Source organism: Leptonotus elevatus, chromosome 4 (genome assembly GCF_054856555.1).
Source record: "Leptonotus elevatus isolate MCC_2025b chromosome 4, RoL_Lele_1.0, whole genome shotgun sequence".
In the NCBI taxonomy this organism is placed as follows: domain Eukaryota; kingdom Metazoa; phylum Chordata; class Actinopteri; order Syngnathiformes; family Syngnathidae; genus Leptonotus; species Leptonotus elevatus.
Window position 1 is genome coordinate 13,935,130 of NC_141242.1, and position 25,859 is coordinate 13,960,988.

A 25,859-nucleotide genomic window follows, 5' to 3' on the forward strand; every position below is an offset into this window, starting at 1 on the left:
CCCCTCCCTTCCCCCTCAACTTGGGCATATCACCACTGGTGCAGACACTAACTAAAACCATATTCTGGATACAACCTCCTTTTCCAACTGCACACCTGACAGCTTGCATACATTTTCACAGGAGGGCAGCCTTAAAGCAAGAAGGCCTGCTCTTTGCTAATTCATCTTTAAAGGAGACATATTAATGGTAAATGCTTAAAACTGTTCTCCATCCCGGAAATTATTTTCTCAAAAGTACGCCACACCATCTTGCAGTTTTATCATCGAGCAGCTATGTATATCTGGATCTAACAGGCAAGTGTGTGTGTGTAACAGCAGGCTCTATCTCGCCAGCAAGTGTGTACATAACAGTGTGTTGGAACTCGCTGGCAAGTACATGCGTAACAGTGGACTGGTTACCAGTAAGTGTGTGCCTAAAAATGGAGCGAGTCTATCCAGTGACTGCGTGCATAAATGCAGGCTGGACATCACTGGCGAATGTACGCATAATAGCGGGATAGCTCTTTCCAATAAGTGCAAGTATAACCATGGGCTGCCAGCGAAGGTCGTCATGGTAACCAAAGTTGGACTTGCCATTCATTGGCCCATAAGTATATGGGTTGAAATAATGGCTGGTTCCCTTCATAAGATAAGACCAGCCCCTTAAAACAGGCTAATTTCAGGAAGACAAAAAACTGCTATAGTGTGTAAATCCATCCAACCATCTTCTTAACCGCTTGTCCTCACAAGGGTCGCAGGGGGCGCTGGAGCCTATCCCAGCTGGCTTCGGTCATTAGGCGGGGTACACCCTGAACTGGTTGCCAGCCAATTGCAGTAGTGTGTAAAAAATTATTGATTTTTGGGGTGTTTTCGTGAAAGCGTCACAGATATGTAATTAAGAAACATTCTAAATTAAATATAAAAAAAACACAATATATCTCTTTAGCAGTGTGGTGTACAGCGATATGAGTCATGAGTATCATGTTCTCCCCCGTGCTTGCATAGGTTTTGCCTGAATACTTCCTCCCACGTTCTGAAAGCATGCATGTTAGGTTCAATGAAGACTCTAAATTGTCCATAAATTTTCTATGTGATTCATTTTCCTTTTTCCTCGCTTGTTAGATCTCTCCGCTGCATCTTGACTCCACAGCCTCTTGCAGTGTAGCGGAGATTCAAGTCGAGCTGCTAAATCAGTGCTGTCTGCCATACTAGCCAGATTTATCCCAGAGCAATGCTAATACCCATCAGTGATGAAATGACCTTTTTGATTTTCTCAGTTTATCTTCATCAGCCACATTTAGCTTCTGATGCCCAGCAGTAGATTTTGTGTATCTTTCCCTGCTTTGGACTAAAAGCCACTCTGAGATTTATTTAAAAGAATCACAGCATGACGAAATTGGGAAGGCGCCACTCTTAAAGTTTTACATCTCTCTGTGATAAAAGGAGGAATAAAGTGCAGGCATATTGGGTCTCCTGCTTGTCGTCACATTTAACCAGAAGCAGCAGTGGGGAAAAAAACAACCTTTACCTACCCTGTAAAATCCTCTTTTCATTCATAAACTACCATTGTGAGATCAGATTGTACACGGAGCATTGTTGCATGTGCCATTGATGAACTATATGCAATATCCACTTGAATAAATAAACGCCTCAACTTAACTAGACTCAAATATATGCCTCTTGTTGGCTTAATTCATGTGACAAATACCCCAGCCATTTTCAAAGCAGAGTTCCTCATATGGCCATTTTATACTGACCATTTTGACTGATCTGACACTTTCTTGTTTCTAGTTTGTTCCATTCTTTAGTGATCAGCAGTAGAACAGAACATACCAAAAAGTACTGTTTTCTGACTAAAAGTGTATGCCTTTGTGACAGCTCAAACTATAAAACTATAAAAGTTTTTACTTCGGGGAACCACAAAAGGCGACTTTAGCCCAAAGATAACCCCAAACCCGAAGAAAAACTGCACCCTCCATAATCTGCTGCGCTCTAAAACGAGAAATTTGTGCTGCGTAGGCTTTCTAAGAGATGTACTCAAACCGTCCTGCCACTCTGTATCTCTCTTCTGTTGTGTTACTTTATTATTGGTGACAGTAATGTGCAGCCAAGCAGGAAGATACAATAAAAAGGGGCATTTGTGTGATGTGCTGCATTGCTGGCTAGAGTTGTTTTGAACAAAAAATAAATAAAAAAAGCTGGACAGTGAAAAACTTTGAAAGAAGTCCCACTGCTTACACATCTTTTCTTGTAATCGCATTATTTCTCGGTGTTCTTTCAAATGAAATATTACAGTTCATTTCTGCTGACCATTGCACACTATCTTCGGAGGCGTCCAATGGCCAGCGGTGACAGTGGTGTGACTAACCGCTAGAATTAAAATAGATGCAAACTCACTGAGGCGTTTGCTTCGGCTGTAGCCTTGTCTGTGTAATTGTCTACAGCTGGGGAGCAAGTGAACATTACACTGTCCTCCTATTTATGAAGGGGCCTTGACTTCTGAGTTAAATTTGTTCTTTTACCAAGCTCGTATATCACATTTTCCCATTGAAATTAATTGCAGTTGAAGGGCAATATTAGTTGGTGGCGGTAATGCACCATTAAACTGGTCCGAAAACTGACAATAGACCCCACAGCAGATGAACAAGGACAGCCAATACATTTGGTACATTGTTTTTTTAGGAGGCTGGAATACAATTAATTACATTTCCATTCAATTCAAAGAGGAAGAATGATTTGAGATAAAAGTGTTTTGATATTCAAACATGGGCAATGAATACATTTAACTCATATTTCAAGGCACCACTGTGTGTGTCTTTTTTAAACCATCAATTGACATAAAACGATTTGGTTGAGGCTCCTTTTTACTTTAAAGGGATACTTGACCTATTGAGTTATTTTCAGCAGTAAAAGGTTGATATTTTGTCCAGAATTAATTTGATAACTTAATTTCTTTTCATGTACAATTAATACCTTTAAAAAAAAATTTTTTTCCATTTGCTGTCAACTGAAGATGGCATCACCTGTGCTGAGCAAGAAGGTAATGACCAATCATTTTTCTGGGTTTGGTCAGCAAACTGAGCTATGATTGGTCGTTACCCATTTCCTCAGCACAGGTGATGTCATCTTCAGTCGACAGCAAGTGGAAAAATTAGTTTTTAAAGGCATTAATTGTACATGAAAAATAATGAAGGTATCGAATTAATTCTAGACAAAATCTAAACTTTTTTACTGCTAAAAATGTCTCAATAAGTCAAGTATCCCTTTTAGGTAAACAATAATATTCTTAGTAAAGCATCATTTGTAAACAATGTGCTTGCTAAATGTGTACTCTTGGCAGGTCTGAGCCAAGAATCTCCCAGGACCAACTTTTAGCTCGGAAGGTCTGCTCCACACATGCCTCTTCAAATAGTGCAAAACACACACACTCTGCATGTAATATATGCATATAGGTCAGTAGAGTAGCACAACGAGAAGCATAATTGAATCTTCCTCTTGAACAAAATGTGCGACACTCTGAAGTGTATTTGTGTGTGTGTGTGTGTGTGTGTGGTCCTGTTTTTGTTACATAGTGGGGCCAACATTTCGGTATTTCACAGAGTTGTGGGTCCCACCCGTCCATGTGGGGCCATTTTGCTCAGCCCCACAAGTTTAGACCTCTATTTGAGGGTCAAGACTTGGTTTTAGAGTTTAGGTTTGAATTGGGTTATGGTTGAGGTTAGGGTAAGGAATAGGGGTAGGCAATCATTTTTGATGGTTGGGGTTAAAGGAAGGGGCTAGGAAATGCATTATGTCAATGAGATAGCCCCACAAAGATAGTAAAACAAACTTGAATGTGCGTGTGTGTGTGTTTGTGTGTGCCTGGCTGCATTGTTAACGCTCCCCTCCTTACCCAATCAATATGGAGGAGTAGTTATCAAGAGATTTATCCTGTCGATGTGTTATCTGTCTAATCATCATCAGGGCCCACAAGTGCACTCCATCACTCTCCAACTGCTGTCATTTATATGCTCGCTTGCTCCCTCTTCTGCCTCCCCACACATGCGCTCGTGTTTTCCGGCCACCTGCTGTGACAGATGGTTCCGTTACGGAAATGGTGGCATGCATGGGCAAAGTGCGAACCGACAATATAGGAACGGACGGTTAAGCAGGACATTTGTCTTCATCATTTCTTCTTGGGTTAGCCTTATATCCACAACCTAAAGTTGAATACCGGGGATCAGAGATTGGGACCCGCAAACAGGGAAAATATACGAGTAAATGTGTTACACACTACTATACTGATCTTTCTGTATTGTGTCGAACACTAATCTTATGTTAATATCTGTGGATCAGTGCGGTTGGCGATGATTCATTGAGATCACATCTTTTCATCCACAGGGAATGTAAGAAAACTTTATTTACTTTATTATTTATATATATTCTTAAATAAAACTTTATTGATGTTGTACCTATTACAAGCCTGGAACATTTTTTTCTTTCTTGATTGCTGTTTTGGATTGTCCATATCCAATTCATATTCCTCATGTCTCCTTTTTTTCCATGTAAAAAACTCGGGCACTAACTGGTGAACCACCAGGCTTTCTGTTCTGTCATTGGTATTTTTCGGACGGGTTGTGACATTGAAGACAATTTCCGTGTGTGTTTTTACACGCTTGCCCTATAAATCTGATTCAGATCTGTCACACCAGAAGCTGGCAATGATGCCTCTTTATTCATAGTTAGTTATATTATACAGATTTTGCACATATACTTAATGAATTTTCTAATGGGTGTACAAATGTTGCTTAGCAGTTGTGCCCATCTTTGCAACACCACATGCACAGCATTCATTAGCAGGCAGGCAGCTCTAAGAATGACTAAATTCAGACCGGGGACTCAGAGCACCATAAGTCAGCCAAAAGGGAAGTGACCAGAACCCGCATCCCTTCAGCCAAACACCTCACTACTCGGATGAAAATAATTAGCAAGGAAAGGCAAGAGTGAATGGGGTTTGGATCTTCTGGACAAGGTGGGAGTGCCTTTGGCTGCACATACATATTCAGCACCACAGTAGGTTGGCACGCAGCGTTCAAGGGCCAAAGGAAATAGAAGAGGGACGATGTGTGGTGATTGAAACCGCAATTTAGAGACATTTAAGAAAGAAAAAAAAATCACTAGGTTACTGTCACTGTCAATATTTACATGAGCTTTTCTCTAATTTGAAGACAAAACAGAATCATCATCATAATAATGTTCATCAATCTTTTTGAAATGTTTTTTCTTTTATTTATTTTTTATGGCGCATAGGAAAGTATTAATTGGTGTTTTTACATGTTGTGAAGCGCCACACACGTCAGACATCTTACACTTTCTAGCTTTTTTATTTAGAAAAATCTGCTTAATTTTCATTGCATTCTTATGATGTACAATATATCCATCCATCCATCCATCCATCCATCCATCCGTTTTCTTTAACCGCTTGTCCTCACAAGGGTCGCGGGGGGCGTTGGAGCTTATCCCAGCTGGCTTCGGGCAGTAGGCGGGGTACACCCTGAACTGGTTGCCAGCCAATCGCAGGGCACACAGAAACGAACAACCATCCACACTCACAAAACACACCGATGGACAATTTGGAGTGTTCAATTAACCTGCCATGCATGTTTTTGGAATGTGGGAGGAAACACGGGGAGAACATGCAAACTCCACCCAGGAAGGCCGAAGCCCGGACTCGATCTCACGTACTCTGCACTGGGAGGGGGACGTGCTATAATGTAGAATGTGTGATGTAAAAATATGAGTGTAAAATGCTAGTGTTTTTTCGGATCATAGTTTGGGGTATATTTAGTGTTTAAACTGGTAACCTTGACATTTATGAAAAAAAAAAGGGGTGGCAATGGCAGCCATTATTCACACATTTTTGCTATTTACCTTGGGGCACTGTGTGTGCTTAGATCTTGTTATGTGTTCACCCAGATACTTACAGTAATGAGAGTGTGTGTGTCAGTGGGGAACCCATGATGGTTTGATCTCCATTTCAAGCACTACCTCTTTTCCTTCACCACGTGAAGGGCACATGCGCCATCTTGCCAAGCGGCGTGCGTCCGTGGTCCCTGCAAGTCTCGCTGTGTCAAGCATGTCAAATGTGCTCTTGTCCTCTTGAAGAGGCCCGTGTTATGGGATCAATCAAAGCGCAATTGAGCGGCCGAGGAGGCGAGCCGGCAATTCACTTAATGTTAGGAGTTGTCATGGCAACACCGGGTGCAGGTTTTCCGCTTCATCACGCGGCCGTTATGTTGTCGGTTTAGATAAAACAAACTGAATTATGTGAGGGGAAATTTCATTTCTGTAAATAGTCAAATATTAAATCAGCCCTTGAGATAATTGAGATACTATACATAGGATGCTGCATTGAGATATGAGCGACCTGACTTTTCGAGATGCATGCCATTGTTTGGACATTTTTATATATTTTTGGGGTTTGACTTGTATACAAAAATTGGTGATATGAGCGCTGTATGTTGGCAGTGAACTCAACTCACTGTTTTCTTGCCACTCCAATTTAAGTTTGCTGTCAACTAAACAATTACAAATATATTTAACACAACCACATAGCTTTGCCTTAATAAAGTCAGTTTAGTTTAATGCTAACAATCAATGCAATGCAACAGATATTAAGCAATGGATATTTGAACACAAATAGTGGAGCAAAACAGACAAAATATGACATCACTCACAGGCATACATTCATTGTTTTCTGCGAAGAACGAATAATATTGCAGATTACTGACGAGATGTGATTGTCTCCTCCCTTTGTATGTGCATCTGTATGTCTGTATTATACTGCCCATGCACATACCAGATGGAGCAGCATGATGTCCATTACATTGAAGGGGGCGATACATGAATAAGTCTTGGGTCTTTCTATTTAATTGTGTCATTTTTAAAATTTTAATTACATTGATATTTTTCTTACTAAACATTACGATAAAATGTATTTTGGGTTGCTGGAATGGCTTAATGGCATTTCCATCCATTTCAATGAGGAGAGTTGATTTGAGATACAAGTGTTTTGAATTATGAATGTGATCACAGAAGCAATTGTATTGGTATCACAAAGTATCTCTGTAATTTGATTCTTAATTGGCCAGATGCGCTAAAACTATTAACTTTACATTAGTTCTTGTAAAAGGAAAATTGATTTGAGAAACAAGTGTTTTGAATTATGAATGTGGTCACAGAACCAACTGTATTTGTATCTCAAAGCATCTGTATAATTAGATTTTTTAATTGCCCAATGTGCTAAAACCATTAACTTTACATTAGCTCTTGTAAAACATACACTATATGTTTATGACTCAACAAAGCCCCATTAGACCTTTCTCACCTCAGAATTTTACAAGACCCAAGGGGCAATTACACTTTCCATTACTGGGAGTTGGTCTCACGCACACACATACGCAGACTTTGATGAACGAGCTGAGGATTAGTTATGTCACCCCTACCATGAAGGGTGACCCCTGCGTAGAAAGAATATCATACATCACCCCATCAGAAGATCTCCCTATTTACATAAACCCTCATAGGAACTAGGAGGTTCCTATAACCTCATCCTACATTTCCTCTCAGTCTGTCTTTTTTTCTTCAATTTTCATACTACCCTGCCATTACAAGCACCCCCTCCTTTCTACTTCTGGCTAATTTCTTCCCTCTCGGGATCGGGAGCTGGCAGCAGCTATTGGCCGGCCTGCTTAAGATTGATTGTCTAACCGTGAAGTGGACTGGTGTCAACACTGTCCTGAGGGGTGCCAAAAGAAGGAAGGCAAAGACCGAGAAGTTAAGGACAAAAGAACCACGTTTTGTGAAGCCCAATTTGGAAGTACATCCATAACAATGGCAACAACTACATGTTATACCCCCAGCGTTCCAGTCCTCTGGCTCCGTCACAATTGCAGTCACAGCCTAGAGGTGTGTTGCAAAAGCAAATCACAAAGGTTCAATCCCCGCACTGCCGTGTCCCCGCTCTGTGGCCTCGGTGCTCCTTTGAGGGTAATTGGAAGTGTTGCGAAAACAAGTTTCCTGGGCCTGGCTCCATTTGGGGAGGAGATCCTATGTGCACACGCTTTACGAGACAACCGAGGATGGAAAACTGCTGCACATAGGATGCTAGCCATTCCAAACAATTGAACAGGAAAAAAAGAACAAGAGCAAAATGGAGAACTGCTGGGAAGCCAATCCAATGTCAGTTTTCTTTTTTGCCATTCATTCAAGATTCCAATGTAGAGTAATCCGCTGCATATTCGTGGGCTGCTCTTCACAAATTTCAGAATTCACATTTTTTGTGGTGTTTGTGAAACACTTTAAGACGTCACAAGATGTTGCCAAAGCCCTGTTTAAATAGGAATTGGTGTCAAGAAAGTACAGTAGTGCCTTGACTTGCAAGTTTGATTAGTTCCGCGAACATGTTTGTAACTCAAAACACTTGTATCTCAAACCCTTTTCTCCCATTGAAGTGAATGGAAATACCATTTACCCCCCCCCCTCCCCCCAAAAAAAGAAAAACTAACACTATGACTTCAATAAGAAAAAATAACTCTTTATAGAATTAATTGTACTTAATAAAAATGTGGTTTTCAATCAGTCAATATAATTGCATAATCAAATAGAGACCAATTAATCACACACTGTACCTATGCGTCCAGTGAGCTGTATACAGACATACATCGAGATGGGCACATCTGCTTAGCAAGCCGAAGTAATCTTGGACCTTTTTTGTAAAATGTGTAATTCTTTGTTTTACGTTTAATTTGACAGTCAGCTTTAATTTGGAGTGACTTTAAACAGCTTGAAGCCTCTTTTTTTTATTGTTCTCTACCTGACAAACTGCTGATTGATATGGAGTGAGATGAGTTCACACTTCACAGCCACCTTATTGCAGTCGTATCTCAATTTTTTTGCCCTTTAGTCAAAGCCCCCAAAAAATATATGACTGCTCATATCATGAAAAGCACCACTGAATGTTCAAATAACACTGCGATGTTTTAGGATTGACAGTGTTACATATTGTTTTTAATTTATAGTGCAGTCATTTACTATAATAATACTGTGAATAGCAGAGGATTACTGTACCAAACCAACATCATTGAGGTCTTTATAGAGTCATTAAATGTGGTAATGCTTTTTCTTCCTAAAGCACTATTTTGCTCTGACGCATACGCCATTTTTACTCTAGCAAATTTAATGTGTTATAGAGAATGGCACAACGTCCTTTTTATGCCCCACTGCACTAATGTCGATTTGATGATTACCACACTCAAGGAGACAGAGACGTCAAACGCTTACTGTGCTCGCATGCGTGTTGTTCAATTTGCATGCGTAATATAACAACGTGCCACATGCACAGACGGCCGGGGCTAAATTCAGCCACCAGGCGGCTTTTCAGTACCTCCTCTCAGAAAGGCTGAGGCTTGCAGGTTAGGAGCAGCTGGAAAAAAAATGGATGGATAGACAGATGGAGGGATAGGGAGCCAGGAGTAATAGAATGAGAGATGATGAAGGTAGCAGGATGAAAGGGGAATAAATCTGCTCCAATTGTACTGTGGAGAGGAGAATATTTTTAAGGCGAGATGGAATTTTTTGGGAAGCAGGAGTGCATGACACGGAAAGCAGCAGTGAGCGAGCGTTCCTCTCAAATTGGCTACACACACACCTATTTTTGCCTTTTTAAATATGTGTGGTGTGCTCGAGATGAATAGAATCTAGGCTAGGTTATCCAGTAGTACATGACAGTGGCAAAATGTACTCCTTGTCATTTTTCAATGTGGTGAATCACTTGCGAGGCGTAACACAACCAGCTGCTGCTCGGTTTGTGCCAGTAACAGCACCGGTTTCAGGTCTCTTCCTAATTTTCCATCCTTCTCTTTTCTGTTACAATCACAGAGTCTGTGGCATTGACGAAACTCTTAGCCACTGGGTCAAAGCTAATAAAAGTATTAAGGTAATAGTGATGCATGGAGGGGGTAAAAATATCTCTGTTTTCAGATGATGTATTGGTGTATTTATCTGACCCAGAGCAATCCTTAATACAACTCTTTTCCATTTTATTACAGTATGTATTGGATTCAGGCTATAAATTGGAACGTCTCCAAGACACAGTATCTGTGTTTTAATTATACAACCTCAGTAAATATGAAAGCAGTGCATAACGTGAGGTGGGGTGCAGAATCAATTGCATATTTTGGGATAAATATCCCTAAAGATCTGCTAAAATTATTCTCACTTAATTGCCGCTCACTGAAAGAGAGGACAATGGAAGATTTGAGGACATGGAACCTGGTACTTTTCCCTACCTTTAGTTCAATCTATTAAGGTGGTATTTTAGCCAGGGTTTTATTTTCTGTTTCAGTCTCATTCATTACCATACCAGACCAACCATTTGGACAATGATATTCAAGATACGGTACATTTGGCAGGACTGAAAACCAAGGATCAGGTTTCAAAGTTTACAACTGGCGAAGGCTGAACCTCCCAAATCTAAGGGATTATTATTACCTGGGAGCTCAAATAAAACCATTAATTTGTTGGTGTAATCCAGACGATTTAGCAAAACGGAAGGGCATTAAAAGCTCAATAACAGAGGCCTTTCCAATTTAGAATGCAGTTGGTGATCACTGGGCTTCTTAAAAAAGGATGTTATGGTATTTACATGGTGCATTTTTTATCCTGAATTTGTTTGTAAGACTCGCTGCAAGGTTTAAGAGATGGGCCTCTCACGGCTTAACGACGTAATGTACTTATTTTTAATGAAGTGGCCGTGAATGGTTTTAATTATTTTTAAAGACCGTTAAAGTTGAACAACCAGGATTTATAATGGATTTATTCAAAGTCACCACCATATTGATCAACTGATAAGAGAACAGACAAAAAAATGATGGGAATGTATTTCGAGAGTTGAAAACCCGGCTGAATTTTTTTTTATAACACCTTCGCAGAAAAGACATCGGTCTAACTGCTAGTGTTGTTTTGATACCGTTTTTTTTGGCCCCTGATACCGATTCCGATACCCAGTTTTTCAGTATCGGCCGATACCCGTCCGATACCTGGGTTGTTGTTTTTCTCAACATGAAAAAGCTGCCCTGCGATTGGTTCAGAGCATTCAAGGGCCAATAGGATATCCTAGCTTGGCATGCAGTAAACACGTCACACATCAGTGAATGTTGTGCACAAGTAAAACACAAGATGCTGCTTCCAAAGTCCTATATTAGCGTCGGAAATAATAGTATCGGCGTGTTACTTGTTAGTACTTGCCGATGTACTTTTTATGCAGTATCTGCCGATACCGGTATCGGAACAACACTACTAACTGCCTTGTGTTGGAGGCAAATCATTTCAATATATTCTGGTCATGTGCATCACTGAACTCTTTGCTGTGTGCAAAATGTGCTTCAGGTGGATAATCATTTCAAATTGGGATCTGTTTACTGTATTTTGGTCTTCAACGTCACAAAATGTCTCCTGTAATGACAAATATTTATTTCAGATATTGCGTGCAGAAAAGCCATACCTAGAAAATGGTTAAAAGCAGAAAAGCCAACTGTAAACGAATGGATAGACATTGCCCATGAAATATTTAAGATGGAAAGAATAACTTTTACCCCGAGGTTTCGAAAGGGAGTGTTTTGCAGAAGATGGGAGAGGTCGTTAAAGTACGTTACTGTGATTAGACCGTTTTTTAATAAGACATTGTTTTGTTCATTCCCCCTCGCCAATCTTTCTATTTTCAGGACTACATAGCACACCCCAAATAAAGTTTAAAGTACCCTCTGATTGTCACACCCATCTATGTGGGGTGAAATTCGTTCTCCTCATTTGACCCATCCAGTGAGGGAGCGGTGAACAGCAGCAGGGGTTTGCGCTCGGGGATCATTTGATGATCTAACCCCCCAAATCCAACCTGCAATGCTGAGGGTCAAGCAGGGAGGCAAATGGGTCCCATTTTTATAGTCTTTGGTATGACCCGGCCGGGGATCAAACCCACGACCTCTCAGTCTCAGGGCGGACAATCTACCACTAGTCCTCTGAGCTGCTCTTTATTTTATTGTCATTTGAAAGAACAAGAGCCTTATCTTTGATATTTTGGATAATTGTGACACATACAATAATACCTTGTGGGATGTATACTCACAATGTTGAATTGGATCTGTGAAAACAAAATGAAAGAGAGAGAAAAAATAACTACCCCAGATGGTGGTGCTTTGGTCAACTACACTACTCTCACAAAGTCCAGAATATTGGACTTTCACGTGAAGTTTCAAGATGACCCTAAAATGCCTGTAACGTTTACAGGTGAATCTAATTTGACCTTCTCTAGCCTTTTTCCATATACATCCAACTGCTCAGTGTTTCAGTACTTAGGCTATTTGCACAACTTGCTGTTCTCTAACACGGAGCAGAATTCAATCAATGAATGGTCCAGTTCAGTTTGTGGTATTTTAAACAGTCTTCTTCATCATGCGCTTCACGTTTGGCAGTATGAGGCTTCAAACAAGCTGGACACATGCATTCAAAAGTTTACACAAGGTCAAATTAAGTTCACCTAGAAAACTTATAATGGATTTTAGGTTCATCTTGAAATTTCGCTCAAAAGCCCAACTTTTTATAAGTAGTGTGCATTCTGATGTGGGCACTCTCATGTTTAATCATTCCAAGCTCGACTTTCTGGCTTCAGCACCAAAGTGTAGCAAACTACAGTTTGTTTTTATTTGACCTCTCCTGTGTAGGCGTTTAGCTACGGCTGGCGTGCAGTGGTTGCCAAGTGTCTAATTATCACACTTCTCCCATGTGTACACTGTACACACCACATCAAATTAAACCCAAATATGAAATTGCCCTTGATAGATTGATGCTCACCGTCCTGCGGGGAATATTCACATCACAACATAAGTCTCGCTGACCCCCAATGCTCAGCTTGTTACAGCAATTAAATACGACATGCGTCAGCTTTATATCTCACTCCGTGTGTGAATGCGTGCATGCGCATACTCGAGGGTATTTCGTTGTGAGCAGATGTGTACATCTGCTGTTGCGGTTAAGGTCATTAATATGCGTCTGGGGGTGTTTGTACGGATGTGTCGGTTTTCCGGCGACAGCTGCAGTTGCTTGGCCTGTAATATAGGTTTTGCATTCGACTAATTTGTTTATAGAGTGCTGACTTGAGCTTATTCTTTCTCTGATTTGGATGTACAATGACGAAAATGACAGACACACAGTAGCTCGCCAAACATTGTATACTATAATGACATGGCACATTGCACCAAATTGTACTTTCCCAGTAAAATTCTAGCCCCCAAATGCAAAATGAAACCAATTCCTTTAGCCTTTCTTCGTTAGTCCCTTCCTGATCCCTACACAAGGTTTCATAGAACTTAGTGTTTTCTACTTTTTTGCATAATCCTCGTTGCTGAGTCGTTAATATTGCTCTGTGTCAGTCAAAACTGGGAATTGTTATTTTTGGATCAGATTTCCTCAAAATTGGTTCAGCTGTCCAGATTTTTGCATGCTTGGCTCTGAATAGTAGTTTACCAGAATTTTAGCACATAGACTTTGGCAAAACCGGTTGGCAAAAACTCCCACATACCATCTGACCAAGGCAGACTGATTGAGAAAACAGAATAAATGGCTTAAATTATGTTTTCGGCCATCTTCTCTAGTGACATATTTTGAATGTGTGAAGTGTCAGTCAGAAAGACGGTTATGAGCAAAAATTGAAACCTTTTGGCAATTTGGGGTGCATCTGGATGTGCACCCACAACAATTTTTTGCTATCATTTCCAGTTCAAGTCAACAGTAGTCATCCAGTTTTTGCCACAGTATCCCCCTCCTCTTGTTCACAAGCAGGAAAGGGTCTGTACATGTCTCTTGTCAATGGAAATTTGGTGCACATTTTTGCTGTCTTACACCCACTGGCCACTAGAGGGCCCCCCGTGATGGGCTTCCCTATGACTTGCCAAGACTTCCCTAAATAAACCCCAGCACTTTCTTCTGCTTGTGTCTCAAGTGGTGTTTATACTCCTAAACGGGCACCTTTGATAAAAAAATGAAGAAGAAAGAATGAGTTACTCCGAAAGGTACCCAGCTGTCAGTGGCATGTGGCCTCCTCGCCTTGTCCTGTCTGATGTATGGAGCCAATGAGGGGGGGCCTTGAGCTCTAATGAGCAGCGCTCTAACACTGCATGACAGTGGCAGCAACTGGACGCTTGGCCCAAGTTAACACAGACCTTAACGGGCTGCTCCGCCCATCCATCATCAGAGCTTCCTCCTTACAGGGGACCAGGTGGGAAAGCAGGACAGGATATGTGTATAATTAATGACCTCATGTTGATCTCCCTGCTGTCCCAGGCAGAGTCAACAGTGTTGGGGGCAGACAAAGAGTTAGGGAAAGTGCTGACAACCAAATTCTTGTCATCTCTTTGTATTATTATTATTATTTTTTAGATATTTTGTTATTTTTTTAAAGGGGGTAAAATGCAATATTCTGACTAATTTTCTGCCCCAATTAAACAAACTAATCCATTTAGTAAGAAACATTAAGCGGACTCGACTTAAGTGGGCCACAAAAAAATTATGTGATGGTCCAGATTGTGACACATTCTGCATACCGCAATTGCACATAACATAAGTATTCAGTGGAAATGTGTAACTTGTATTTATGTGTTTTTTGTTTTGTTATGTTTAGTTTTTTTACAATAACATCAAACATATACGACGTCATATTGGGGCCACGTATAGATTTTATTTATATTTATTTTAGACGGGATGTAATATTCTGAGAAAACCTTGTAAACTTGCCACTTTATAAAGTGGCAAACTTACGACTTTATAAAATGTGGCAAATTTTCAAGTTTATAATTTTTTTTACCCCCAATTTTGCAAATTTGTTCCTGAGTTTTTTTTCTCACAAATCTGCCACTTTATAGTGGCAAATTTGCAATTTTTTTCTCAGAATATGACCCCCTCTCTGAATTTTTTTTATATATATATATATATATGTATATACATTCACGGGGCATATCCAGTCTATGTGTTTATACTGCACTAACATTGGTAGACGTCTATCAAACTTTTATCCACATTTGGAAGCAGCCTGATTTCAATCTGAAGCTGTCGAATTCTTCGTTGTTTTTCACATTCCGCAAATGTGTCACTTGAAAGCACAGAGTGAGATTGAATCACCTAGTAATGCGAACCCAGCCAAGCACCCTTGCTTAGTTCCAAATTATGACTTTTTTCTGCGGCCATCATTTATGCCCACCAGAGGCACAATTTCGATGGATCTAGCTCCCCCTGCCGCTAAACCCGCCTCCTCTGCCCTTTCCCACTCATCTGTCCTTTTGTTGCCATGGTCTTTTTTCAGTTTCCATGGCAATGATGGGAACTGAGGCTAAAATCGGGGCAAACATCAAGGGAAAGCACCTTGGCCTGAAGTGGAAGCTGGGAGTGATCAAGCTCTGCCTGTCAGGGCACATGTTTTCAGACGGCCAAGAAGGTGAGGAGGACAAAGGTTGGCTTGACTGGTCCGTGATCTCAGGGGAGGCTTGTAAAGGTTGTGGACCGTGGTCCCCATGGGGTCAGTACTTGCCCATTTTTGTCTTCACCACACAGTGCAGGGTTAAATGTCCATTATGTATGTTCTTTAAAAGGCCGTTTCAGCTTAAATGAACCCATGTTAAACCAGAAACTCACATTTTAAATGGTGCATGGGATTTCATTTGTATTGCACTTTTCTACCATTACTTTGCTTAAATCTGTGATTCAATAATTAAATACCAACTCACATACAGTATGTTCAGGGCTTCGCTGTATATTAAACAGTATAGAGATTTCCAATACCAGTATGAGTACTCAACTTTTAAGTAGTCACTGATACCGATACCACTAGTACTTTTGATGCATAAAAAACAATGACAGATACTTTTAAAGAAAAACCTATTTACCCCATGTTTCCTTGAATTTCCATGAAATTAATTACAATTTTCTATATTTTTTCCCATTTGTTCATAAAATACATATTTTGTATGGAACACACAATAAAATGAATTTAAATGAATACAGTACCCTAGGGGTATGTAAACTGACTAATGCTGAATGCCCATAAAAATCCAAAAATACTGTGGCAATTGTTTTGATATTTTCAGAGGTTGGAGTTGACATGAGTAGAGATGTGCGTGTGAATTTTGGTGATGATCCATAGCATTTTACATCAATCAGTGGCATTTAGCTATTGTACATTTGCAGTTGTGTTCAAAAGTTTACATACAATAAGGTTATGTAAACTTTTAAGCACAACCGTTACATACTGAGCAGAATCAAATTGTGCCATTTGCTAGATACAAGGCTGTGGTGAAACATTACCTAAAGCGAGGTTAGTGGGTGGAGACAAGCTCCTCAAATTACATTTGGAACCTCACAACAACAATTTGCCCATGTCCTCCATTTGCATGGCTACCAGGGAGTTGCTGCACCTGTCTGAGGTGTGTACCAACAAGCAGCTTAGTGTCATGCCTGCAGCAAGAGGTGGAGCTCCCGCCTGGCTTTGCCACTCTCCTGAGAATGACTACATGCTTGTGTACTGAGGCACCGACATTCAGTAGGTCACGTCGGCTCGTGCGGAACTAGTAAACTAGAACTAGTAAAAGACAAGCCTGAGTGAACGTGTGCACGACCCAGTGCGCAGGTGCATCCTCTTTCAACTTTATGTCCACATGTGGTTTTAAGTTGTTAGGCTGTGTGCCTGAGGGATTCATTGTCTATAAAAGAGCCGAGTCGTTTAGTCATGAGCTGCTGAGAGTTTATAAGCCTTATAAATGCAGCTACATCCTGTAGACAGATACATACGTCTGAGCTATCAAAATAACCAAACAAAATAAAAAGCTTTGTTTATTTTTAGAAATATGGAGATTTATTTTTTCTATGTACATAATTGTATATTGTTTGCCTTGGGTAATGTGTGTTGAACAACCTATGCCAAATTATTTAATAGTGAATATGGTGTGTGTTTATTTATAGCCATATTATGTTGATTTCAACAGATGCAATGATGAATGCATAACCTAAGTTCATTTATCCATTCTATATCCAATAATCATGCAAACAAAATACTGGAACTTTTTGTTTTAAATACATATTTTGAAAGCAAAAACTTCCTTTTAGAAATGTCATAAAGACATCTCTCGCCTCTCTTGCCGACCTCCGCTAGTAGTGAGAATGAATTGTTATCCCACCACAGGTAGACAAATATTGACACAGCCGCGGGTGCACTTTCAATTGCTTTGTTGAACAAATGCTAATGGTATAAATCTGCAACAAGCACATTCATACACTAGCTAATAGTGCCACAATTGATGCACACAGACTAGCTAACGGTTAGCCAATTAACATAAAACAATTAACAATCGAACAATCAACTGCAGATTTTAGAGTGAGCAAAATCAAGACAGAAACGTTTTTTTTTATTTACTATTTGTTTTTTGTAAGGCCTATGCTACTTAATCATTAGCATCATCTTACTTCGCATACTTGTTTGAAATTGATTGAAAAACTGATTTGATATACAGCACAGTACGATAGTTTACAAGTGTAGTTACGGAAGGAATTAAATTAGCAAATCAAGGTGCCACTTTATAGATTGTATCAATAAATCTCCCAATCTGTACACCTTCCACATATAAATAATCCAAATGTAGGGCAGTGATCCATTACTGAGTTTCTGTTCACATTTTTTAAACACACAGACATACGCCCCTACGTGCACGCATTCAAATGTGTAAACTCGTGTTTCTCTTCTTGCCAATGTTTTCCCCAGAGAGCGGAATCATGTCTAACCCATTTCCCCTCATCATCGACCCTGTACAGATTAAATATGTAGCTGCGGCATCAAACATTTAATGCTCACTGCTACAAATCAGACTCTTAATCGTGCATGGACTTTGGTGATGTGGATTCACGTGCGTGTCTTGATGCTAAGTGAACGCAAGCGTTGCGTTTGCACGCTAGAGTAAGTCATAACGGTCATGCTGGATAGCGGGCTAACGGGCATGTCGGCTAATTGGAAGAGTCGGTAGGTGCGTGTGCGTTTATCTGTGTTTGGATGCTCAGCATTCTTGTTGCTGGGTAAATTGGGCTAAGTTTACTAGGGCAGAAAATGTCGGAGGCCTTCATACAACCAGTATCTAAAATCTGCCCCCTGTCGCATTCTGTTTGCTCACTGCCTTTCAAGCACGCACTTGTTCAGCAGTGAGTGTTTGGACAAACAAACGCTCTAAGGTAGAAAAGTTGCTATCTGTTGATGTCATTAAATCAGATATTTCTAATCAGCTCTTTTCCCGCAGCAAGAAATGCATTTGAATGTCGAGTGCACCTGCTTCTGTCCTCACATTCCTTTGCAGAAATCGCAAGTAGCAGCTTCCGAAGAGAAAAACAAAACAACAGAGACATCCACTCTAATGTGGAGTGACATATTTAGGGTGCCGAGTGACGCAGCAGAATGAGAGAATGACTGAGCACAATGCCGCTTACTCCCTTCCGGCAAAAACGACAGGAATGCAACTCTCTAAAAAACAGAAGACCATCTATCTATTTTCATCTGTCCTATAGGGTAAGCTGACTTTATCTCTTTATTAATTACAACATGAATACAGTTATTCAAAATAAGCACCTTCACGTAACACAACGTGATTTCCGATTTGTTTTGACTGCGTGAAGCAGAACAACAAACAGTTTACATTCGCCTCGAATGCTTTGAGGTCAGTACTGGTACAAAACGAGTGGTATAAATTCAACTTCCCACCTTCTTCAAATGCAGCATTAGCTCATCACAGCGCTCCATCGTCAAACCGACATTGTGTACGTGCTGTGATGGCGCAATAACTCACACTGTGTCACGTCATGTGGCAACACTCAAATGACACAAAAGGCATTTGTTGTCGCGCAGTGCCGAGCCTCAATCAATTCGGTAGCAGCATTGCTGTGATGTCGGACAGCACATACAATTGGAGAGGGGTTGGCGGAGGGAAGCCAGATTGCTAACAGCAAACACTTTTGGCAAAATAGTACAAATGGCATGGAAAATCTGGATGAATTATAATACAGTAAATGGGATGTCCCAGAGTCCCAAGTATTGGGACACCAAGAGAAATTACTTACCCTGACATGGTTAAGAAGGCACAGTGATAGATGGAGATGTCCACCACATCAATCCAAATCCATGTTGCCAAGTTCGAACCAGGGGGAAAAGCCTCCAGGCTACTTCCTAGTATGCTGCTAGGCAACCACTTTCAAATGGGCACACTTGTGCAGGGGTGCCTTTACTCCTGTGCCCTGGCCCGAGGTGAACACCAGGAAAAACAAGTACAGTGTGAAAAGGCCTTTTGTCTTTAAAGAACTTAACTTGTATGGTTTTGGAATGTGGAAGTTAGCTGCCAGCCAATCACAGGGTATATTTAGACTAAAAACAGTTCACATTCACATATATTGGCAATTTAAAATCTTCAAAGAACCCAACATGCATGTTTTTTGAATGTGCACGAAGCCCGAGTACCAGGGGACAACTTACACAAGCTCTGGGAGAACATACAAATTACATAGGAAGGCAAGAGCAGAAATTTGAACTTAAGAGCTCTGACCTTAACCCTTATAAAACACCTTTGGGATGAACTCGAACCGAGATCATGAGCCAGACCATCTTTCACATCCAACATACCTCACAGATGTACTTTTGGATAAATCGACAAAACACACAATATTCCCATTACAGGAGAAACACATATAAAGATCAACCATTGGATATTTTGCAGACAATGAAAGGCGCACAAGCCGATGTAGTGCAGGGTGTCTCTACTCTACAGACTATCACACCTACTTTGTGTCAAAGTGTCTATGCAATAAATCCCTGAAACAGTTGGCTGCAAACCTTCCTTAAGAAGCTTTATCAACGTGTCTGGAGTAGATGCTATTTTTAAATGACCGAGTGTGTGTGTGCAAGTGTGTGTCCGAATTTGGAATCCTGCCCAGGGTTTGATTAGCAGCCTATTTTCTATGCCAGGTGATAACATTACCACTAATCATGAAGACTCTCAAGCTCAGAGTGTGAAAATGTCCTGAGAGGTTAAGGTCGACAGCAAGCGGGGGCTTGTTAATTTTGGATTTTTGCCATGCAAAGTGTGAACTGCTGCTGTAGTCAAAGCTCAGTTGGACTTGACCCCTTCTGGATTACTGGTACAGAAAGATTCCTGGACTGGTCTGATGCCGAAGGACCATGGGCTAACACCTTGGACTGCTTCAGCATGCTGCAGTTAAAGGTACTGTCAGATTTGGTCGGATTTCCACTAAAGATGGGAGAAGGAATATTTTATTGGGGTGAATTTATTACATATATGAATCACAAAATCATCCGTAAGTAACCCTAATGAGAACAAGTGCGAAAAAAATTGAAGAATATCAATCAATATTTGATTAATATCAATATTTCCCAACTATGTTTAATTTCTCTTCTCAGAGCAAAACTTTAGTTTTATGAATTATTGGTTTATTCATGTTTATTTACATAAATTCTCCTTGAAAGTGTCTTACCTTAAATAATAATAATAGCACAGTGCCTTCACCCTGCCTTCATTTATCATCATCCGTGTGTGGAAATCCGGTGTTTAGCTGTGGATGGTGCGCAAAAAAAGTAGTCACACTGGAACGTGCCGACCCAAGCGGCCCCCGTTGAGGCTAATCTCCTCCCTAATGAGAAACGCAGGCCCAAACGTTGACAACCTGCAGGACTCTGCACTCCACCTGCCATCCGCTTACAATTGACGCACTGTCTGTCTCCACCTTCAAGGCGGAGGATAATTTATAATGCATGAGAGGCACGCCGAAGAGAATTAAGAGGGATATGGTGAGTTATTAATAGTGGTTTGATGCATATCCACTGCAGGCAGCATAAGGAGCTTCTTGGGGGAAAGAGAAAAGCCTCTTGAGGCGGACAAAGACCCCATGATTGACTACATTTTGTCTGTAGCAGTCACCTGCACATGTTCCATGTATGATCCATAAGAGAATTCAGGCTGTATGATAAGGTTTCTGTCACATCCCGGCGCTCGTCGCTGAGAGCTAATGTGAGAACTGATTGCTGATCCTGTTGACCTCACATCCAGAAGGGATCATAGGCCAATGTATCATTGGCTCTCTGGGACTGTACAGCAGGAGAAAGGACAGACGAAGCATAGGAATCTTCAGGAAATGACGTGAAGATACAACAGGGGTGTCCAAACTACAGACCGAGGTCCATTTGCAGCACGTTTGAATGCATCAGTTTTTATTTCCTTCAGTTGTGGCTACAGTAGTCTTACCTTCAAAAATCTCCTGCAAAAGTGAAAATCTGCAGATATCAGAACTTAAGCGGAGAAGTGGACACTTGTAGTCAACACCAATGAGTGTTCTGTGTGCGGTCAAATAATTGGAAGTCAGTCCTACTTTTACTCCACAGTAAATGTTAGATTTTTATGTACTGCAGGTTCTGTGAATAAAAATAGATGTATTCCAAACACAAATCGGCTTTTAGCTGAGATTTAACAGGAATGGCTTTATTCGCTGCCATACGGTGACAAAAGGTGTTCAAGAGGAGACTAAGGGCAGCTGCAGACAAACTAAAAAAAGTATACTACAGCATCCAGACCTGCAGCTTAGTAGCAAGGAAAACCGACCTGAGCCAAAGAGTACCTTGCAGTGAAAAAAGGGAAAAATGCTCTTCAGTCGAACCTCAATTTTTTCACACTTTGAGTTTCTGGAACACCCTTACCAAATGGTCCCCATTGGGAGTTCCAACTGGGGATTGGCTGTCTCTTCATGAGCGAATTAGATGCGTTTAGGCACTATGGTAAGGGAGCCTATACTTCCCTTTTACCTCACCAGGGAAGGTTCATAACCAGATCGGCTCCACTTGAAGTCCCTTCTGGGTGACTAAGCTTCTCACCCTATCTTGAAGGGATAGCCCGGACGCCCAGCAAAGGAAACTCATTTCGGCCGCTTGTATCTGATCATGTTCTTTCAGTTCGGACCCACAGCTCTTGACCGTAGGTGAGAGTGGTAAAGTAGATTGATCAGTAAATCGAAAGTCCGTGTAAAGCAAATAAGAATCTCTGCCACTTTGTGCATGTGCATGTAAATTGACTGGCTGTCTCCTTACTTATTCGAGTCATATCCTGTTTGTGGGAACAGCCCAGATAAACTCACCTCCCCCACACTTCCTCCTACTTATTCTTACTCTGTATGTATCACTCAAGCTCAGACGGAATCTTCTTACAGGGGAAACAGAGGGTGCATTGCACCAGCGCTTAACAGAAAAACAATAACAACTCTTGAAGCGTCCTTTTAAGATCCTTCGCTTCACCCGTTACCCCCAAACGGCACTTTTCCATCCTCCCCCTTCGCCCATCAGTGTTACATAAGCTTTCTGTCAATTCAGCGACATATCACTGTTGTTGTCCCCTCATGTGTCTGTGAGGCATGCGAGATCCCTGGCCGGACGGCCTTTAATGAGATCTTTACAAAGGCGCATTGACTAGAAGCCCAGTGTGAGAGAGGATGACCCCAGCCAAAAGCACCCAGAACTGGGCATCAGCTGCCCCAGGCTCTCTGTCCTTACAAAGACGTCCACTGTGGACACAGAGTTGAAAGGGCATGGAAGGGAAAAAAGGGGAGCACAAGAGAAAAATAAGGGGGAAGAGGGAGGAGACATCCTGTTCCAGCAAATATCCCAAAAATTAAACTGAACTTTTCTGAAGATGAGTGTCCGATCAAGTCCTAGACCGAAAGGAACAGTCTGGGAACCAGTTGGAATACTTATCACAAAGCGCCTATTTACTACCATCCTTTGTGGGGGAAAACAAACAGAAATGGTGGTGTTATCTTTAGCAGAATGGCTTTAAAACAATTGTCAGGATTGCATGGTTAAACATAGTATCAGTGCAGTTTGAATTATTTTCACGGACAATTTTTGTACTAGCTGAAGAATGACTCTCTCGTCTCGACTGGAGGACATTGAGGTGACACTGGAGCACATGCTGATGGATGTCTTTGTAAGTTGTTTTTTGCATATGTTGTGTTTTCATGCTCTAATTTAGCAAGTTTGCTTTTAAACATTATTCCAATCTCGTTCTCTTTTGCACATGACGTGGCTGACCTCTTGGTGCATAATTGCGGTCCGAGGGCTGAAGCGGGCATATGTTCACGTCTCTTCCAGATGCTCTCCTTAATTAGTGTAGAAACAATGTGCCGATTATATGTCAGCGGCAACGCTGCAGGATAAATTGGCAATCCAGGAATCTAACCTTGGTTGCGTGAACTACATGGCTCAGCACAAGGTGAGCCCAGTGAGGAGAGACTTTAGGAATGTTTTCTCAGCACGCAAGAGCCTTTCATCCATCCAACTTAAAACTGAAGTATGGGTTTTTATCTTTGGCCTTATATCGTCAACATCCTTCACATGTTTTCTACAGCAAGCCATGAATCACCCCACTGGGAATAAATACAGGAAGGAAGGATTAAGAATCAAATAAGGAACAAGAAGAATCCGATGGATGCCTCTGTCATATTCCCATTTCCCCTGATGTTTGTCTTGAGGCAGATGACTCAGAATATTGTTGTTTCTGAGGTGCTCAAACATTCCCAATGAAAATTCACATGTCGTCTTTAAGATACGCCCAGTATGGTGCTTGACTCCCCGCTTGCGTTGAGCTGCTCGATGATGTAATGAGTCTGGTCATTAAGCTCCTGTTTTCCCTTAACATTGTTTACGAGTGCAAGCATCTGCTGGAGGGAAGAGTAATCCTTTCACAGGATGAACTCAGTTGCGTTACACCAGAATTCCAGGGTTGCTGAGTGTCAATGTTACATATATTTTGTGAGAATTCTCACAAATGCATTAACTGATGAGAAATGATCATTCTGAATGATAGTTTTTGGCCTAATAACTAGATTATTCATGCAGTGTGTGGTGTCCAGGAAAATACTCAACTTCATCTGCTTTTCTTCTAAACCACCTAATTACGCTACTCATTCATTCATTGTGCTAATTGCTGATGGATGATGGAAAACAAAGGAATAGATGGCTAGTTTGCATTACTGAATATTCAAATCATGTTTGTTTACTGTACAAACATACACAGTGATACACAGTTTCAAAAACATGAGCATGTAACTTACCCATTTTTGGCATATTATGAATGCAAAGACGTTTAACCCGTTTATACAATGGGAGTCAAATTCATTCTTCCACCCTGAAATGTAATAACCGTTTCTAACGTGACACAAAATGCATTCATTCATTCTCCCAATCGTGTATCCAAATAAATGGCAACTGTCTAAATGTCATTCACACTTTTGTACAGGTGCTACAAAGTTGTTCCTAAAACAATGCTAATGTTGTGAGCAGAGTAATAAGACATGCTAAATTAGCTAATGATAACAACTGTAAACTTTCCTTTCCTTTCAGATTAGAGAGACTATTTTTGAATGCCAAAAAGTGGTAGCTTTTAGACTGGCGTAAGGCAGAATTTTTTTTTAAAAACAATTTTCTTAAATAAAGCCATACATGGGGAATATCCTGCCCCTCCAAATCTGTTGCATCATTGTCATTAATGCTTATTGGTATGTCTGTACCCCGACCGGTTTTGTTACAAGCATACTCTTTATCGATGACTTCTGCCTGCTGTCCTGGCCACGTTATTTTGTTAACCAATGCATTCTTGCGTAGAGAAAGGAACATTAGTGGTCATTACGTTTATGCTGATCTTCTCCACACTTTAGTCATGAATTCACTGCAGATCTGTCACCTAGTTGGGCATGGATAGAGCCTAGCGGTTTTAATTAGCGCTGGGTTAACGCAGGGAGGGCACATGAATGATTTAGCTACGTTAAGAGGATTCAAGGGAACCTACCTTCCTTTTACACACTGTGAAAGTGGGTCATGAAATACAGTAGAATCACTGGTAGGCTTTGGATTTTTCAGGTCACCACTCTTATTTCTTGTACATGTGCAATGATAAGTTGTTGAAGAGTCATGCCTAGAAGCTTAACATTCCGACATTCTCACGGCATTATGACAAAAGCCGCAAAATGTAACAAAAATAAATACCCTGCCCAAGGGGAAGCTATTGAGCGTCCGAAGAAAGAGCTTTAAGTCTATTCATGTTTCTAGAAAAAATAGTTCCCCCATTGCTTGCTGCTGGCTTAATTTCCATGGAGTCTTTGCCACAGAGGTTTCATTCACACACAAACATGTCCACAGTGACAAGTCTCTTCTCACATTAGCCAAACGGTGGCATGATGTGTATGTGCTAATTGGATCTGCTTTTGGCTTCTGCAAAATGTCTCTTCGCGGCACCCACGTGGTCTCCAGCCAAGGTTGCTGTCTGTTGTGTTTCACGAGCTTCTGGACGCACATGCACACACACACACAGATGGTGGCTCCTCATCCTCAGTCTTACACAAAGGCTGTGGCTGTCATGTCAGGAAACTGGGCGCCGTGATTAAAAATGCATTCATTCCTTGTGTAGTTTAATTGAATCTCTAAGCCCCACCAACCGCTCAGTCCTCTCCCCCAACATCCCTTCTTCAATGCAGGCCTGGTTCCCGCAACCAAACGCCTTTTCTTGCCTTTCCTTGTTTTTTCCTCAAACTTCTGCATTTTTACAGAAGAGGACCAACACAGAATGGGAATGCTTCCATCACATCTGCTCAGTTCTGCTTTTAAATTTCTTCTAGTGAAAGCAGAGTTTCATATTTTGCGTAGGAGGCAGCTATGCCACAAAGGTCTCGGAGTGTTTTCAGGAGTCCAACCACAGTCGGGAGCCAGATGC

The 25,859-nt window shown here is 41.0% G+C and overlaps 1 protein-coding gene across 4 annotated transcripts in view; it reads left to right on the forward strand.

Moving 5' to 3' along the window:
- Positions 1–25,859, forward strand: part of frmd4a (FERM domain containing 4A) — a 132,306-nt gene that overhangs the window by 23,810 nt on the left and 82,637 nt on the right. The window contains exon 1 of one of the 4 annotated variants that reach the window (XM_086074276.1): positions 22,800–23,078. The exons of the other annotated variants lie outside the window; for them this stretch is intronic. Coding sequence (XP_085930402.1) covers positions 23,013–23,078 — 66 coding nt within the window. The 5' untranslated portion in view covers positions 22,800–23,012. Of the gene's footprint in view, positions 1–22,799; positions 23,079–25,859 lie in introns of those variants that run through there. 4 annotated transcript variants of the gene reach the window in all.